Genomic DNA, 16,008 nt, shown 5'->3' on the forward strand with positions numbered 1-16,008 from the left:
AAAAATATCACATTTACATAAGTATTCAGACCCTTTACTCAGTACTTTGTTGAAGCACCTTTGGCAGCAATTACAACCTCGAGTCTTCTTGGGTATGACGCTATAAGCTTGGCACACCTGTATTTGAGGAGTTTCTCCCATACTTCTATACAGATTCGCTCAAGCTCTCGGGTTGGATGGGGAGCATTGCTGCACAGCTTCAAGTCTGGGCTCTGGCTGGGCCACTCAAGGACATTCAGAGACTTGTCCTGAAGCCACTCCTGCGTTGTCATGGCTGTGTGCTACGGGTTGTTGTCCTGTTGGAGGGTGAACATTCACCCCAGGCTGAGGTCCTGAGCGCTTTGGAGCAGGTTTTCATGAAGGATCTCTCTGTACTTTGCTCCGTTTATCTTTCACTCGATCCTAACTAGTCTCCCAGTCCCTGCCGTTGAAAAACACCCCTACGGCATGATTCTGCCACCACCATGCTTCACCGTAGGGATGGTGCCAGGTTTCCTCCAGATGTGACACTTGGAATTCAGGCCAAAGAGTTAAATCATGGTTTCATCAGACCAGAGATTCTTGTTTGTCATGGTCTGAGAGTCCTTGATGTGTCTTTTGGCAAACTTCAAGCTGGCTATCAAGTGCCTTTTACTGAGGGGCATCCGTCTGGCCACTCTACCATAAAGGCCTGATTGGTGGAGTGCTGCAGTGATGGCTGTCCTTCTGGAAAGTTCTCCCATCTCCACAGAGGAACTTTGGAGCTCTGTCAGAGTGACCATCGGATTCTTGGCCACCTCCCTGACCAAGGCCCTTCCATGATTGCGCAGTTGGGCTGGGCGGCCAGCTCTAGGATTAGTCTTGGTAAACATCTTCCATTTAAGAATGATGGAGGCCACTGTGTTCTTGAGGACCTTCAATGCTGCAGAAATGTTTTGGTACCCTTCCCCAGATCTGTGCCTCGACACAATCCTGTTTTGGAGATCTACGGACAATTCCTTCGACCTCGTGGCTTTGTTTTTACTCTGACATGCACTGTCAACTGTGGGACCTTATATAGACAGGTGTGGGCCTTTCCAAATCATGTCCAATCAATTGAATTTATCACCGGTGGAGTCCAAGTTGTAGAAACATCTCCAGGATGATCAATGGAAACAGGATGCAGCAGAGCTCAATTCCAAGTCTCACAGCAAAAAGTCTGAATACATTTTAATCATTATTTTTATACATTTGCAAAAATGTCAAACCTTTTCGCTTTGTCATTATGGGGTATTGTGTGTAGATTGAGAGTTTTATTTTAATACTTTTTAGAATAAGGCTGTAAAGTAACAATGTGGGAAAAAATCAAGGTGTCTGAATACTTTAAGGAGGCTAATATATTTTGTATTGAATGACAGTGTAAGTTATATTATGGTTTCAGAAAGAACATTTTCAAGTAGCGTTTTTGCCTGTCATAAAGATTTTTATAAATTATCCAAGATCGACCACAGCCTGTCATTTTCCAATGGGACCAAATGAATCATAGTGGGCAGAACAAGCAAGCAGAGCCTATTTGCGTGTTCTAGTATGTATTTGCCTATTTCCGTTAGGGAACTCCTACTCTGAAGTGCTTGTGTTCAATAACTCAATTCGCCCTTGCACTCTTAAACAACTCTTTTTTTTTTTTTTTTTTTACTTTGGCAAAGGGTAAAATCTACAAAACTTAGTCCACTCTGTCCATAACAGATTTTTGTTTTGGAAACAACTGTATTGAGAAAATATTTAATCAATGAGAAAATTAGCACAATGTCAGCCAAAATCCATGTCACTCCATCTTCTCCCACTGCCGGCCACTGGGCTTCCTCTCATCACCATAGTGAGTGGTAACGCCAACCGGATGCTTCACATTTACACGTCCGTGAAATATCTGGCTCATTGTTTTATCTGTTATAACAAGCTCTCATTGCCAGGTTGCCTTAGTGTTTCTTTACATGACCTATGACTGTTGTAAAGCACTGTAGTGAATCTACTTAATAGAAATGCAGATATCTAGTGGTGACATCACAAACTGCATTTAACTGTATAGTTTGATCTTGTGAAAAGTGCAGTTTCAGATTTACTTTGAGACAATTTAATTCATTCAGCCGTTGTTTATTAGTGTGCTTGTGGTGCTTCAGAACAGACACTTATGCATTCTTATTCACTGCCATAGATTGATACATCTTTAAGTTGTACCTAAGAAGGTAAATTGAACAAGTGTTTTGTATTTATAGAGGATATAGTTGGTTTTTGCTGGGTATCATGTAAACCACAAATAACAACAATTTTTCTAAATCTTAATTTTTATATTTAGTTAAGATATCATAGTTTAGAGCAGTGGTCACCAACCTTTTCTGAGTCCATATCACTTCACAGTCAAAAAGCAAGTCGATCTACTGCCCAGAATTTATTTTTAAAAGTGACTTAAAAAATGTAACATTAACCCAATGAAAACAGTTCTGTACGCATGAGGTTTGACCAGTAGGCTTAATACATTATCACAGCATATTGGCTATATGCCTGGCCTGCCAATATTGATCTTCTCAGACCGTATTATATTTAAAAATTCGAACTTTGACAACAAAAGAGATCAGTTGCTATAGCACTTGTGAGGCACAGTTTAGCATATATTGAAATAATTTACTAATTTGACTTTTTATTTTACTGCATTGATGGCACCTGCATCTGATGGTCATGGGGCTTTCGAGACAACAGGGATCTTGGAAAAAACGGTTAAATCATGACGTCAATGAACTTCAAGTCGAAGTTGGATGACCGTTCAAAACAATTTTTCCCATCTTGTTTTTTCTTTTCAGTTCCCAATTGTCTGGAACGCACTGAAGTCAGACTTCCGAGTCCACAGTTGTTTTGAACACGGCATTAGTCTCAGCGGAGGGAGGGAGATAGCAGCAGAGGATCCGCCTCTCACGGTCCATGCTCTCTCCTTCCTTTTCTCCGGTGAGACTGACCGGAGAGAGGGGACACAGTCTTCCACTTGATGGTGAAACTCAATTCGCACCACATCTGCCTCAGGCACAAATTCATGTTGTTCCTATGACCAGAGAAGGTGAAATACTCATTGATATTAAAATACGATGGCCTGCTCATAATAACAAAAACACAGGTCTATCGACAGGCCTAAATTAACACCTGCCAAATGCGAGTAAGTTTTGTTATTGGCTGGCAAAATGTCTATTTTACCAGCCACTTTGGAGGGTGGTCAGGGCTCCACAGTGCGAGCATTTCACTGTTACTTGTGAAATCAAATAGTCAAGTATGAATACATTTATAATAAAATAAATGTTTCAGTAGCTGTTTTCAAAATACTTGACTGTTTTGTTTCATAGCTGGTAAATGAATAGCACAAAGTCAAAAGAACTACGAATGCTATGTAGCCTATTGCGCTGTGCACAGGCATAGAAGTTTGTCTAATTTACTTGAAACGAACGTCTGCTGAAGTGATTTGTTTTTCTTGGCTATTTACATTGTTTTGTTCTCAAGGTTGCTTGTTTTTCTATGTTTGAGTTTCAACTGCTAGGAAAGAGAAGACAACACTTCTACTAGTCAGACTCGATCTCACAGGCACCACCATGACTCGAGTGTAGTGATGGGTTGTTTCTGAACGAGTCGGCTGTAAGAGCTGGCTCTTGTAGGTGAACGTTGGGAGCCGGCTCACATATCAGAAGAGCCGAATCTCTTTATAAAAATATTTTAAAGATATATGAATAATAAAAAGATTTTTAAATGAATTGAATTAACTAATTCAAAGTGCGTAAAAATAAATAAAATAATATAGGCCTAAATGCTCAAGCGCACATTCGTTCTGACTGTCTGCTCAGACTAACAGCCACACGCTTAGCAGCCGAGGAGAGAGAGGAAGGACAACTGTGAAAACAGCTGGAAAAAGAGTTGGAAGCACAGTGGCACTTGGATGCATTTTAATGATGTCGACAATGTTAGAGCACAGTAGAATTTGCCCCCAAAAAATCTCATATAAAGCCGGTTCTACGCACAAGCTACACCGGCATATGCAAACTGTTCACCCGACTGTGAAGCTAGCTGTAGCGGAGCTTCGACAAACTAGCGGGCCTGCTAGTGATGGTGGTGGAGCCAGCACCTACACACGTGGAGATGTATCCACTCAGTCAAGTAGGCCTACTCCACGACCCACAGCAACGCAGTCTTCTATGGACCAGTTTATGCCAAAGTCTGTCTGTCTGTCTAGCAAAACAAGGCCAAATTGATATTGCATTGGCTAAAACGATTGCCACCGATTTCCAGTAATTTTCGATCGTGGAGGACAGAGGTTTTAGAAATTATAGCAATAGTCTAAATCCAATGTACACAATTCCAAGCAGGAAAACCCTTTCAAAATCACTTAATCCACAACTTGAGAGCACACAGGCTTCAGTGAGCACACAGGCTTTTGAGAGCACACAGGCTTCAGTGTGGGAAAGAGTCCAAAAAGCTACTGCAGTTTGCCTTACCGCTGACTGCTGGACATCAAGGGTAACCACTTCTTACATGTCGGTTACATGTCACTTCATTGAAGATTTTTCAATGTCTAGCTGTCTTCTGGACTGCTTTGAGTTCAGCGACAGACACACCTCAGAAAACTTGGCAGAGGAATTGTTGAGTGGCCAGAGAATGGCAAGTAAAATGGACCCATCATCCATGCGTTGCCCACACAATCAACCTGATTTTGTAAGATGCTCTGAAGGTGATAAAGCCCGCTGTGGACAAAGTGAAAGCAGCTGTGGAATACTTCCACAGGAGCACAGTAGGGCCTGAAAAACTAAAGTCAACGCCAGATGGGGATGCCTGAGCTAAGGCCTAAACAAGACTGCACTACAATATGGAATTCAGCATTTTATATGTTGAAGCGGTTTCTTGAGTCAAAGGATCTCTACCCTGGCCATTGTCAATGCACCTGTTGATGCTCTGACCCAGGAGGAATGGGAGATGGTGGAGGAGGTGTGCGGAGTCCTGGAACCCTTTGAGCAGGTCACAGTGGAGAGCGCTTCAGTAAGCAGCTATTACTACATATGTATATGAGCAGTAGATAAAACATGAACCTGAACTAATAAGTTACTGTTCTCTCTCTTCAGCTTTGTGACAGCCTCAAAAATGATACTCCTGTGTAAGGGTTTGCAGCGAATCACAGCCAGCAGCCGCCTTAGAGAAGCAAATGTAACCACAGGACATGACAGAGTTGATGGACACCCTATGTTCATCAATGGACAGAAAGTTCCACAGAATGGAATATAATCATGTGCTATCAGAAACCGTTGCACTTGACCCGGGTTTAAGAAGTTAGCCTTCAGTGATGCCAGAGCGATTGATGAGGCTCTTCAAAGAATAACCTCAGCAGCAGGGAGGGACAGTCCCAGCAGTCAGCTGGCTCAGGCACCAGGGCAACAGGAAGAAGAGGGATCAGATGGAACAGAAGCACCAGCAGTAGTGCCACAAACGTCTGCTGTTTGGATGCTGTTTGACGAGAGAGCAACTGGGGATGCAGCACGAAGGAATCCCTCAGCAGATGCCATAATGGATGTCCGATCCTATTTGGAGGAGCCAAATAGGATCTGCAGATCCTCTGAGCTGGTGGAAGAACAAGGCCTCGGTCTACCCACGGCTTACTAAAGTCATGACAGGGAGACTCTGCATAGTGGCCAGATCCGTTCCCTCTGAGAGGGTCTTCTCGAAAACAGAACAAATAATTACTGAGAGAAGAAACCGCATCAGCCCCTCAAGTGAGGCAGCTTGCATTTCTGAATGCAAATTTCTCATGAAAGCAAAATATGGTCAGCATTGCTGTGTGCTGCTTTTTTTTATAACATGGTAATATAGAAGAGAGAAAAGAGGGACCAGTGTAATGTTTTAAGTGGGATGCTGCAGTTTTGCAAATTCTTTTTCTTTGATATGGTGCAATATTCTATTATGCTGTTCAGATTGTATTAGTTTTGAATGGTTAGATTTATATGCACTTTGTTTATATACATTAAAAAGTTATACTTTAAATGCAAATGTTTTATAGCCTTTTTCATAAACCAATGCATTTTAAATACATTGTGGTTAAGGTAGAGTATGATTTCATTTAATAATTGAATTAGAATTGTTTTAACACCAATCATAGTCAAACTATCGCAAACTGTTTTACTTGAAAAAATACTAAACAGATTTTTTTTAAAGAGCCGTTTGGGAGCCAAAACAGCCGTCTCTTTTTGGTGAGTTGAGCCGAACGAGCCTGCTCACTGAAAGAGCCGGAATGCCCATCACTACTCGAGTGGCGCTACCACAGTAACCTCCCGCCCTTAGAGGCAGGTTCATTTTTTACATTTCTCATCTGTGATATTTTGGTTAAAAGTCTCCGGTCACAAAAAAATAAAAAATAGCGCGCCAGAAATATTTGTAGATTTGGCTGGTAGATTTTTCTTTCTTTTATCTACCTGCGACAGTGGCTGGTGGACCCAAACGTTAATTTGATGCCTTAGCTATCGGTACACTTGGCTACTCATTAAATTGCGGCTGCAGTGTGAGTGGAAGTAGAGAGAAGCGAGTTTTATGTTTTGACAACCCCAAAGCCGGGATCGTGTAAGCTGTAGCTAGGTGCATAGGGATTTCATCAGGATGGTCAGATCAAAGGACCTCAGGGACAGTTATGAGAACCTGTGACTCCAGTTGGTGAGGTCACAATAGTGGGTGAAATGTCTGAGGGAGTTAATGGTGGTGACATGGTTTGGCCAGCGCAGTAGGCATATAAGATTTAGCCACAAATCTCCTGGCCGTGTAGGCGGAGTTTGTGTTTTCAGACATGAAATAGTTCAAAATGTGAACACTTTGCCTACATGTTGCGCAGGGCTTCTGAATCAAGTGCACCTGCCAACAACAGCGCAACATGAAAAAAAAGGAGGGCCTTTATCGTTGGCTTTCCTACAGAAATGTTTGGTGATTTGACTAGGAATGAAGGTGACCATAGATTTAGAGTATCGGCTAATCCTTTGGAGCACAATTTGTATAAATAACTTTCGTTATTGACTATTAATTTTATCCTGGTCTTATATTGATTTTAGGGCAGCTTCCGAGAGAATTAGCCAATATGGTGGTTATAAGCAAACAGGATGAGCCCAATCACTCATTCAGTAATTTCCCAACTCCCCTTATATTTTACTCATAGTAGTTTTGTTGAAACATTACTTTGTTCACATGTCAAATTTCAGTTGCTTGCTAATCATAAAATTATAGATTCTTGTTTTTTTGGTCTCTCCTTGAAGTTCTGTCTACTATGCTCTAGTCAGAACTTTGTGAGATTGTGAAATATTGGAGTTAACATTTTCAGTGAATAAAACATCAGGAATTCCTTCCTAATATTGAGTTGTACACCCTTTTGCCCTCAGAACAGCCTCAGTTCATTGGGACATGGACTCTACAAGGTGTCAAGTGTTCCACAGGAATATTGGTCCATGTTGACTCCAGTGCTTCCCACAGTTGTGTCAAGGTGGCTGGATGTCCTTTGAGTGGTGGACCATTCTTGATACACACGAGAAACGGTTGAGTGTGGAAAAACCCAGCAGCGTTGAGTTCTTGATACAAACCGGTGCGCCTGGCACCTATTACCATACACCGTTCAAAGGCACAAATCTTGTGTTGCCCATTCACCCACTGAATGGCACACATACACAATCCATTGTCTCAAGGCTTAAAAATCCTTCTTTAACTGTTCTCCTCCCCTTCATCTATACTGATTATGAAGTGGATCTAACATCACCTGGTCAGTCTGTCATGGAAAGAGCATGTGTTCTTAATGTTTTGTACACTGAGTGAATAGGAGTATGAGATTGGGCTGATCTGATAGAGTAGGTCTGGTTAAGGTGCCACGGCCTGCTTGCAGTCATCAGGAACTCTGTATGGGTGTTAGTTTGTTGTTTCTCTGAGGCTGCTTTAAGCTCTGACTGGAGACGCTTCATTACAGGCTGGGCGCTAGTGTTTACGCCTGCCTGACGGTCAGCACTCGGAGGAGAAATCCCTGTAGCCCTCTGGTCAAACATGGTTATTACACTCTATAATAACACTGGCCACCCAGCCTGACCCCACTGCATGTGTGTTTTAGACTTGCGTCCTGCTTCAGAGAAGAGAGAATGACTTTTGAATATCATGATCCCATGTCAGTTCTTATGTATACATTTTTACCAATGCAGGTTCAGGACAGTCTGCTTCTTACCAGGTGACAACCCCAACAAAAACACTCGTCTGCAGTTTAAAAAATTAAGAATAATAAATATGGAAAAGCACTCTACTGAGGGATGTTTGCTCCTCAATCATTTCTGAAATGGTAGTAGATGTAGGGGCTTTGTCTTATACCTCATTAACTAGCAATTTGCTTTAGATCAACTTGATATTAGCAGATTGGTCTGAAAATGTAATATAGGCTCATTTTGAAAGTGAGAGTTCACACACTGCCCATAGACCAGTGTGAGCGCTGCATGCTTTGCTTGGCATCCTCTGTTTTTGTAACGTTCTTGGAGTTTCCACCTCTATGGGCACGAGCCTTCCATCTCACCAAAGATACATCACCCTCTGAGTGTTAGAGGGAGGATTTGGCTGTGTGTGGAGGGAGCTTTCCACCACAATGGCCAGTTTGCTCAACATCAGTATCTGCCCCCGCAGGGTAGTGCATTCTGCTGGCGTAATGCGCTAGAATCCAGCGTCCAACACGCTCAGACGACGCCTGCTTTGATCACCCTTGGCCACTGCACATCAGGCTGGCGTTGGGCTTTAAACCAACAGGCCAGGGACGGTTGAGCGTGTCGCTCGGGGACGCTGCTAACTGTTTAAAAGCACGGAATGTTATTAAGTGCAAATACACCGCGCATGAATGGGAGAAGAGAAATACTGTTAATTTCAGAGCGTGGTTCTGTTGTTCCTGGGAATTAAGCGAGGCATCCGCAGAATGCAGGTAACATGGGGGCTCTTTCTCTGTCCATTGTGCCCTCCCGCCATCTTTGTTATTCCCAGTGATGCTAAAGTGTGTGGCTATCTCTCTGTCTCCTGTGAAGGTGTGGAAGGAACTGTCAAAGCTATGCCGACAGCACACACTGATGTTTTGTCTATTTCATGATGCGTTTGTTTTTATCGTCTGGTACAGCTTACTTACTGATATTTGCGGTTTAAAATTTGTTTGCTTCACGTTTGATAAACCTGAAATGATTTTCATAATTATTTGCCATTGTCATTTTTTTTTCTTCAGGTGAAGAGGAATGTTTCAGACCTGACAAACATCCCAGTGCGACACCAACAGTGGGAGGGTTGGCCTGCTTCGGCATCTGATTCAGTAAGGAACAAAAACACACCAACATGTCTCTTTGGCTTGGGAACGACAATTCTGTCTTCAGCCTTTTATAGCTGTTGTTCACCGGCAGTCTTGAAATGCATGAGGAAATGTGTTACCATGTTTTCATTTCACAATATATCCCGTCAAAGATGGTCTTCTAACAGGCTCATTTTACATGTAGGTCTTTATCTGCTGAGCGGTCATGATTTAAAGGTTCAAGGCCCTGTTAGTTTTTTCCATGAAGGCGAGGCAAAAGCCTGTTATTTCACAATATGTAGTGAATCCCAATTGAGAGAAACTGTTCAATGTTTTCAATGCTGAAACCATCTGCCCAGATGTTGAAACTAATTAAGTTGTCAAAGACTGTCCCCCATGTCCTTCTGTCTGTAGACATTAAAGCTCACATCATTGAGTGTCACTGACCTCTCCTGCCCGGGGTCATGGTTCCCAGCCATTCAGCTGAACTTAGTCAAAGTGCTCAGAAGCGGTCCTCACACGAAGACCTGAGGAACCCCCTCCCTCGTGCTTTTATTTGACAGCTTAGGCCTATATGTTCCCATGCTAATTGTATGGATGGTTATGCAACTGTGCTGTTGTGCACACATTTTGTTGGTCCCTTAAATGTTATCTTTGCTTTTTGAAGTATAAGTTCTTATTACAATATTTTATGGCATCATCTTCACTACACCTTGCCTGGGTCATGATTCAAATATATAATAACATTTCTGTTTTAGATATAGTAGTACAGAGTTCAGTAACCTGTTCTGTAAATGTTTTTTGGTTCAGATGGGAACCCTCTCTTTTCCCATCTACATTCAAAAATGATATTTGACATATTGAATGAAAAATAACTGCACCGTTTTTTAGTTTTTAGTGAAGCTTTTAGGACTCGCTTGGTTGCTCTCTTGTGAAAGCAAATAGGCCTACATTGCAACCATGTATTTTCCTGAAAGGCTGAGACAAAAGGTTCTACATCCTTTTTGTTCCAAATTGTTTGTCCTTTGTGTGTCCTAAAGCTAAATGTTGTGGCCAAAGGCAACCTCTCAAATGACGTTGTAGTAAACAGGAACACCTACCTAATATTGAGTTGCACCCCCTTTTGACCTCAGAACAGCCTGAATTTGTTGGGTTATGGACTCGACAAGGTGTCGAAAGCGTTCCACGGGGATGCTGGCCCAGGTTGACTCCAATGCTTCCCACAGTTGTGTGGTGGACCATTCTTGAGACACGGGAAACTGTTGAGCATGAAAAACCGTCTGGCACCTACTACCATACCCCTTTTAAAGGCACTTAAATATTTTGTCTTGCCTATTCACCCAATGGCACACATACACAATCCATGTCTCAAGGCTTAAAATCCTTCTTTAACCTGTCTCCTCCCCTTCACCCACACTGATTTTGAAGTGGAATTAACAAGTGACATCAATACGGGATCACACGTTTTACCTGGATTCACCTGGTTAGACTATTTCAATGAAAGAGAATGTTCTGTATATTTTAATTGTTATCCATCTCTTTCATTAGACGGGCACCAATAACTCTTGCTGAGAAATCAAGTCCATTCAGAAACCACAGTAAAGTGTACAATATCACTTCACAGCCCTTTGAACCCACCATCTCTCACTTCCCAGAATATGACTGAGGCTGCTTATCAATGAGCCTTGACTTGACCAAAGTGCTAAGGTAGCTTGGGGATGAATAGAAGGTGGGCGTATGTCATAGGCATGTGCCTTGCCATAGCCTGGCTAAGGTGGTTCTCTGCTCCCATGTTTCCTGGGAAGAGATATTAAAAGCCTTGATTGCAATAATGGCCCTCCAGACCCTTACTGAACTGTCTCTCTGAGCATTACACAGAAAAGCCCTTGCATGCCAGCCTGGCTGTTTCATTGCATATCTCATTAACCCCACCTCATCTCTGGGGATTTGTACCAATAAACATGGCTTCAAATTACATTTTCAAGGAGTCAGAATCGATGACTATTACTCAGCTCTGCTTTCATTATTCTCAGCATATGCTCTCACTTATTGTTTTGTGTGGGGGGGGGGGGGGGCAGAATTCCCTTTTAACGTGTAATAATTTTACGTTTATTCAATTTGTAGATCAATATTGTTCAAACCAAGAGGTTTTATTACCACCTGACCGTTTTATAATTAAAGACCCAAGACCCGTTGCAATATCAGAAATTATTGCGTGAGTGTCTACATTCAAGTGAATGTGGAGAAAAAAAATTCAGTCACAGATAAACGACATGTACATGTTTTAGATTACAGGCGTTATATTGGTGATGGCATAGTCGTGTACTGTACACTGCTGGAGCAGCTCTCTGGAGTTAAAGATCGTTTCACAAGCTCCGCTGGGTACCACCTCTGCCAGCCACTCCAACCCACACAGCCTTTTGGCAACCAATTGCCAGGAGTCACTTTCATTTACATCCTTGTGGATGTTGAAAATCTAAGGCTTTGAATTGTCTAATTATAGATTTAGCAGCTAATTGACTTATTTTACCTACTTCTGTTTTATAATTGTGCTTTACGCTCATAAATTGAAATCTTCGATGATTGTTGGGTTGCTTTTTATTTATTTTTTGTACATGAAAGCAAACCGGGTAGGAGCTTACTTTTGGAGAAATTAGTTATTTCTTTCCGTACTTCACGTCCCTGGTACTGTGCCTTCATTGTGTGTAGCACCACAAAAGGTTAGCCTACATAAAAATGAAATCCGAGCAGGAAGAAACCTCTTGTTTTGGTTGGCAATGTGATTCAGTGAGGTAACTTGATATTTCAAAAGAAAAGGAAGTGAAATATAATCAGAGAATAAAGGGAAATGCAAGCAACCTGGCTACAGAAATGAGGGTGATGCTCATTTGGCAGTATAGGCCTATATCCATGGTGCCTTACATTATGATGAAGCTGATGCTCAAATCAAAGATGTTTGAGATTGGCTGGGATGAAAAACCAATAAAGGCACATTTATGAGGAAACAGTTGTTCCTTGAGGTAAAGGGCCATTGACTCCCTTGGTGTGAAAGATGATTGGTCTGTTGTGAGACCTTCTTATTACAATTTCCTTCCTTCACATCTCTGAGAAATCTAGCCGAGCCAGGCGGTAGGCGCTCTGGCCGCTCTGATTGACAGGGCGATCCTGCACCTTTGGGAGTGATTGACAAGACAGTGGGACATCCTTATTAGACTCTCTTGTTTTCTCTGCTGCCATAATTGCTGACATTTATCCAGTGTTTCATGGTGTTTGCTAATGTATTAATGCAGCCACTCTGAGGGCTCCGCGCCCGTCGCCGAGTCTCCCGGCTTTTAATGGATTCTCTAGTTGACAGGCCCGTGCAGGCTTATTGGGGCCTGCTGGTTGCCGTAGCGACAGGGCTCAGTGATAAGCTGAGAGAGAGCCCCCTGTGATTGCTGTCTTTAGGTGACATTCAGTGGGCCTAGACTCTGTGAGGGGGACATGAGCTCTATGGAGGAGAGACTGTGTAGGCAGTCTCTATCCATCGCCCTCTAATGACCAAATACATTTGCTAATGCTACTTTGAGTCAGGGCTAAAAGTAAGGCGGTCTGGTACCGTGTCCCAGCAAAATAGATAGTGGGGGGTTAGGCTCATGTTTTACCGGTACGGCTATCACAATAATTCAAACAAAATGTCAAAAACTGTAGGCTATTACACAATTATTTGTCATTAGTGTATGTCAGAGGCATGAAAAATGAGCGAATGGACTTGAAAACAGGTGGTATAGCCTCTGCTCCACATTTTGCGAAGGCAGAGATGGGTGGCCGACAACACGCGCAGACAGCAGTATACGCATACATTCTGGCCTAATGAAATTGGCCAAATGTCATTACACTTTTTGGTGTTTTGTGTAACAGATGTCTGTTTCTGTCCACCACTGTTTTAGAGGATGAAATGTGCACGGGTAGCCTAGTAAAAGAGCTCTTTTGAAGTGATTATTTCACATTTGGAGGAGAACATGACTGGTTGTGTTTGCCACAATAAGTTGTAAAAGTTAAATGAAAAATCTTTACGACTAGGCCCACAGAGATCCTATTGAATTAATAGTGATTCTATAATAATTTCTATGATAAGGCCTACATTTTTTTTGATGCATGTGTGTGCACACACACAGGTCCCGTGCCGGGAAGAAATGTAATTACTTTCACCCCTGCATTGATTGCTCTGATACATAAAAATAAAAAAATCATCCAAAGTGTTCCTCATTACTTTGGCCACTTCTTGGATCCCCTAGTCTGTGAGCATAGTGGTAGGCATGAGACAATTATGGAATTTGGAGTAATGTGGCAAATGGCCACAGTTGCCAATTTTTTTTTTAATGTTTTGAGCTTAAAATGCACCTTCTCCTAAAATGAAAGTATTCAGAAGTTTGACGATTTATTTGAGTTCACGGTTGTTGTCCATGATTGTCGGTTATACGATAATTGTGCCAGGGCTACATGGTGGTAAAACACCCCGCTGTTGATCCAGCAGCAGACCGGCATTCCTTTCCCACTGTGACTCTCTGTGGAGAAGCCGGTGATCAGAGTTGCCTGTGTGAACCTCACACACTTGGTGCAGGACCCCTGATCCTAATCAGGAGTGACATATCTGCAGCAGCAAGGAGGAACCTGAAAAGGGACCAACAGGTGTTTAGGGTGGGGCTTCTTTATTCTTTTCTTCTCTTCTCCTCCGTCTTTATTTTCTCTTTCTCAGGCTCTGTTGTCCCCCTTCATCAAAGCGTTGTTGAACAAGGTGCTATTGGGGCTCTGGGTGCCGTCAGTGCAGCTGTCAGTGGTAATTATCTCACTCACAGCCAGAGACCTAATCCAAACACTGCCTGAAAAAAGAAACAGAAAGAGAATAAGAGAAAGAGGGAGAGAGGGAAAGAAAGAGAGCCAGCGAGGGGGGCTGAGAGAATTATTTCCCTGCATCGCTCCCCAATGCTTAGAAGCTTCAATGCAAGTGTTAATTAAAAGAATCCAAAAAAGAGGAGCTTGTTCATTGTGTAAGGATGGAAGAGAAGGTCAGTGTGGGGGGTGTTAACCTCTCCCCTATGCCTTGCGGCGTTCCGTCACAGAGCTGTGGAGCTGCACTTGTCCCAAAGCATCAGTGGAAGGCACAGGGTCAAAGCTTGGCTTGGGTGAGCGCTCAACTTTTATTCCTTTTTTTGGGCACACATGTCATCCCTCCCCTCAAGGTCCCCCATTGACTGGGGAAGTGATCAACTTTATTTCTACACATATTAGGGCCTCGGAGGAGGAAAGCCTCTTATTGTCAAGGGTGTCCACTCTGCCGCTGTTAAATTCTCACGTTTTATTGCCTCTCGATTGTCGAGGCTAGAGGAAAAGAGCATGGCATTCCTCCACATCTCAAAGCCCTCGTCGCTGTCCTGCTCAATGGGTCAGCCTCTCAAACCCCTGTGTCAATCATGTTTTTTAACAGCACTTTGCTTTCTATGGTCCACTGTTTAGAAATGTGCTCTTTCAAACCAACAAAGTGTGGCAACCGGACTCAATTTACAGTCCAGAATATTTCCATCCAATTCCTTTTATAAATTAATAATATCAACATGGCTACATAATGTCTCCACCATTTCCTATGACCGAGAACAGCTTCTTGCATCACCGCCTGATATGGCAACTGGGGCCTAACTCCCTGCCATCCAGAACCTCCATACCAGGCACAAATTGTCAGACTCCAGCCACCCAGGCCATAGACTGTTCTCTCTGCTACCGCAGGACCCTGAACCAACAGGACCCTGAACAGCTTCTACCCCAAAGCCAAAAGACTGCGAAATAGTTAGCCAAATGGCTACCTGACAATCTGCATTGACCTTTTTACAATAACTCTTTTGACTAATCACATATGTTGCTGCTACTGTTTATCTATCATGTTGCCTTGTCACTTTATTCCTAGTTATATGTGCATATTTCCCTCAATTACCTCGTATCCCTGCACATCGACTCGGTACTGGTACCCTATGTATATAGCAAAGTTCTAGTTAGGCATTGTGTAGTTATTACTTGTTATGTATATATGCTGTTATTACTTTTCTATTTCTCTATTTACTTTCTACATTCTTGGGAAGGGCCCCTAAGTAAGCATGTCACTGTTAGTGTACACTTGTTTACAAATCATGTGATTTTAATAAAATAAAATTGTACTTACACTTGACACCCCAACATACACTTTCATACTCACCACATACGCTGCTACTACTGTCTCTGTTTCCCCTGGGATTTTTTTCAGCAGTGGTGAAGTTAGCATGGGTAAGGGTGGTTGTGGGCATGGCCAATGGCACGGTTTTAGTGGCCATCTGAGATTTTAAAAAATGTGCTGTTTTAGAGCGCATTTCCTGCAATTCTACAAATTTTTCCCATGGTTTATGCAATGTTGCTCCATTATATTTTCTAATTTTATATCTGGTTTAAGTTTACTCAAATGTTTTACCATCCCATTTTATATATTGTCTTTGTGTGAATATTTAGTTAAAAAAAATTGGGCTGTGACGTCTATGCATATATGTAAACAGTGCTGTCTATCTATCCTGTTGCCTTGTCACTTTCACCCTTACCTATATGTATATAGCTACCTCCATTACCTTGTACCCCTGCACATTGACTGGTACTCTCTGTATATAGCTTGTTATTGTTATTAGTTATTTACTGTATATTTATTC

The 16,008-nt window shown here is 42.4% G+C and overlaps 1 protein-coding gene across 3 annotated transcripts in view; it reads left to right on the forward strand.

The window, feature by feature from the left end:
- LOC106584329 (FAS-associated factor 1) overlaps positions 1–16,008 on the forward strand; it is an 86,940-nt gene that overhangs the window by 26,861 nt on the left and 44,071 nt on the right. For all 3 annotated transcript variants that reach the window (XM_014169488.3, XM_014169485.3, XM_014169487.3), the window contains exon 8: positions 9,245–9,328. In XM_014169488.3, coding sequence (XP_014024963.3) covers positions 9,245–9,328 — 84 coding nt within the window. The remainder of the gene's footprint in view (positions 1–9,244; positions 9,329–16,008) is intronic.

Source organism: Salmo salar, chromosome 23 (genome assembly GCF_965601325.2).
Source record: "Salmo salar chromosome 23, fSalSal1, whole genome shotgun sequence".
Classification (NCBI taxonomy): domain Eukaryota; kingdom Metazoa; phylum Chordata; class Actinopteri; order Salmoniformes; family Salmonidae; genus Salmo; species Salmo salar.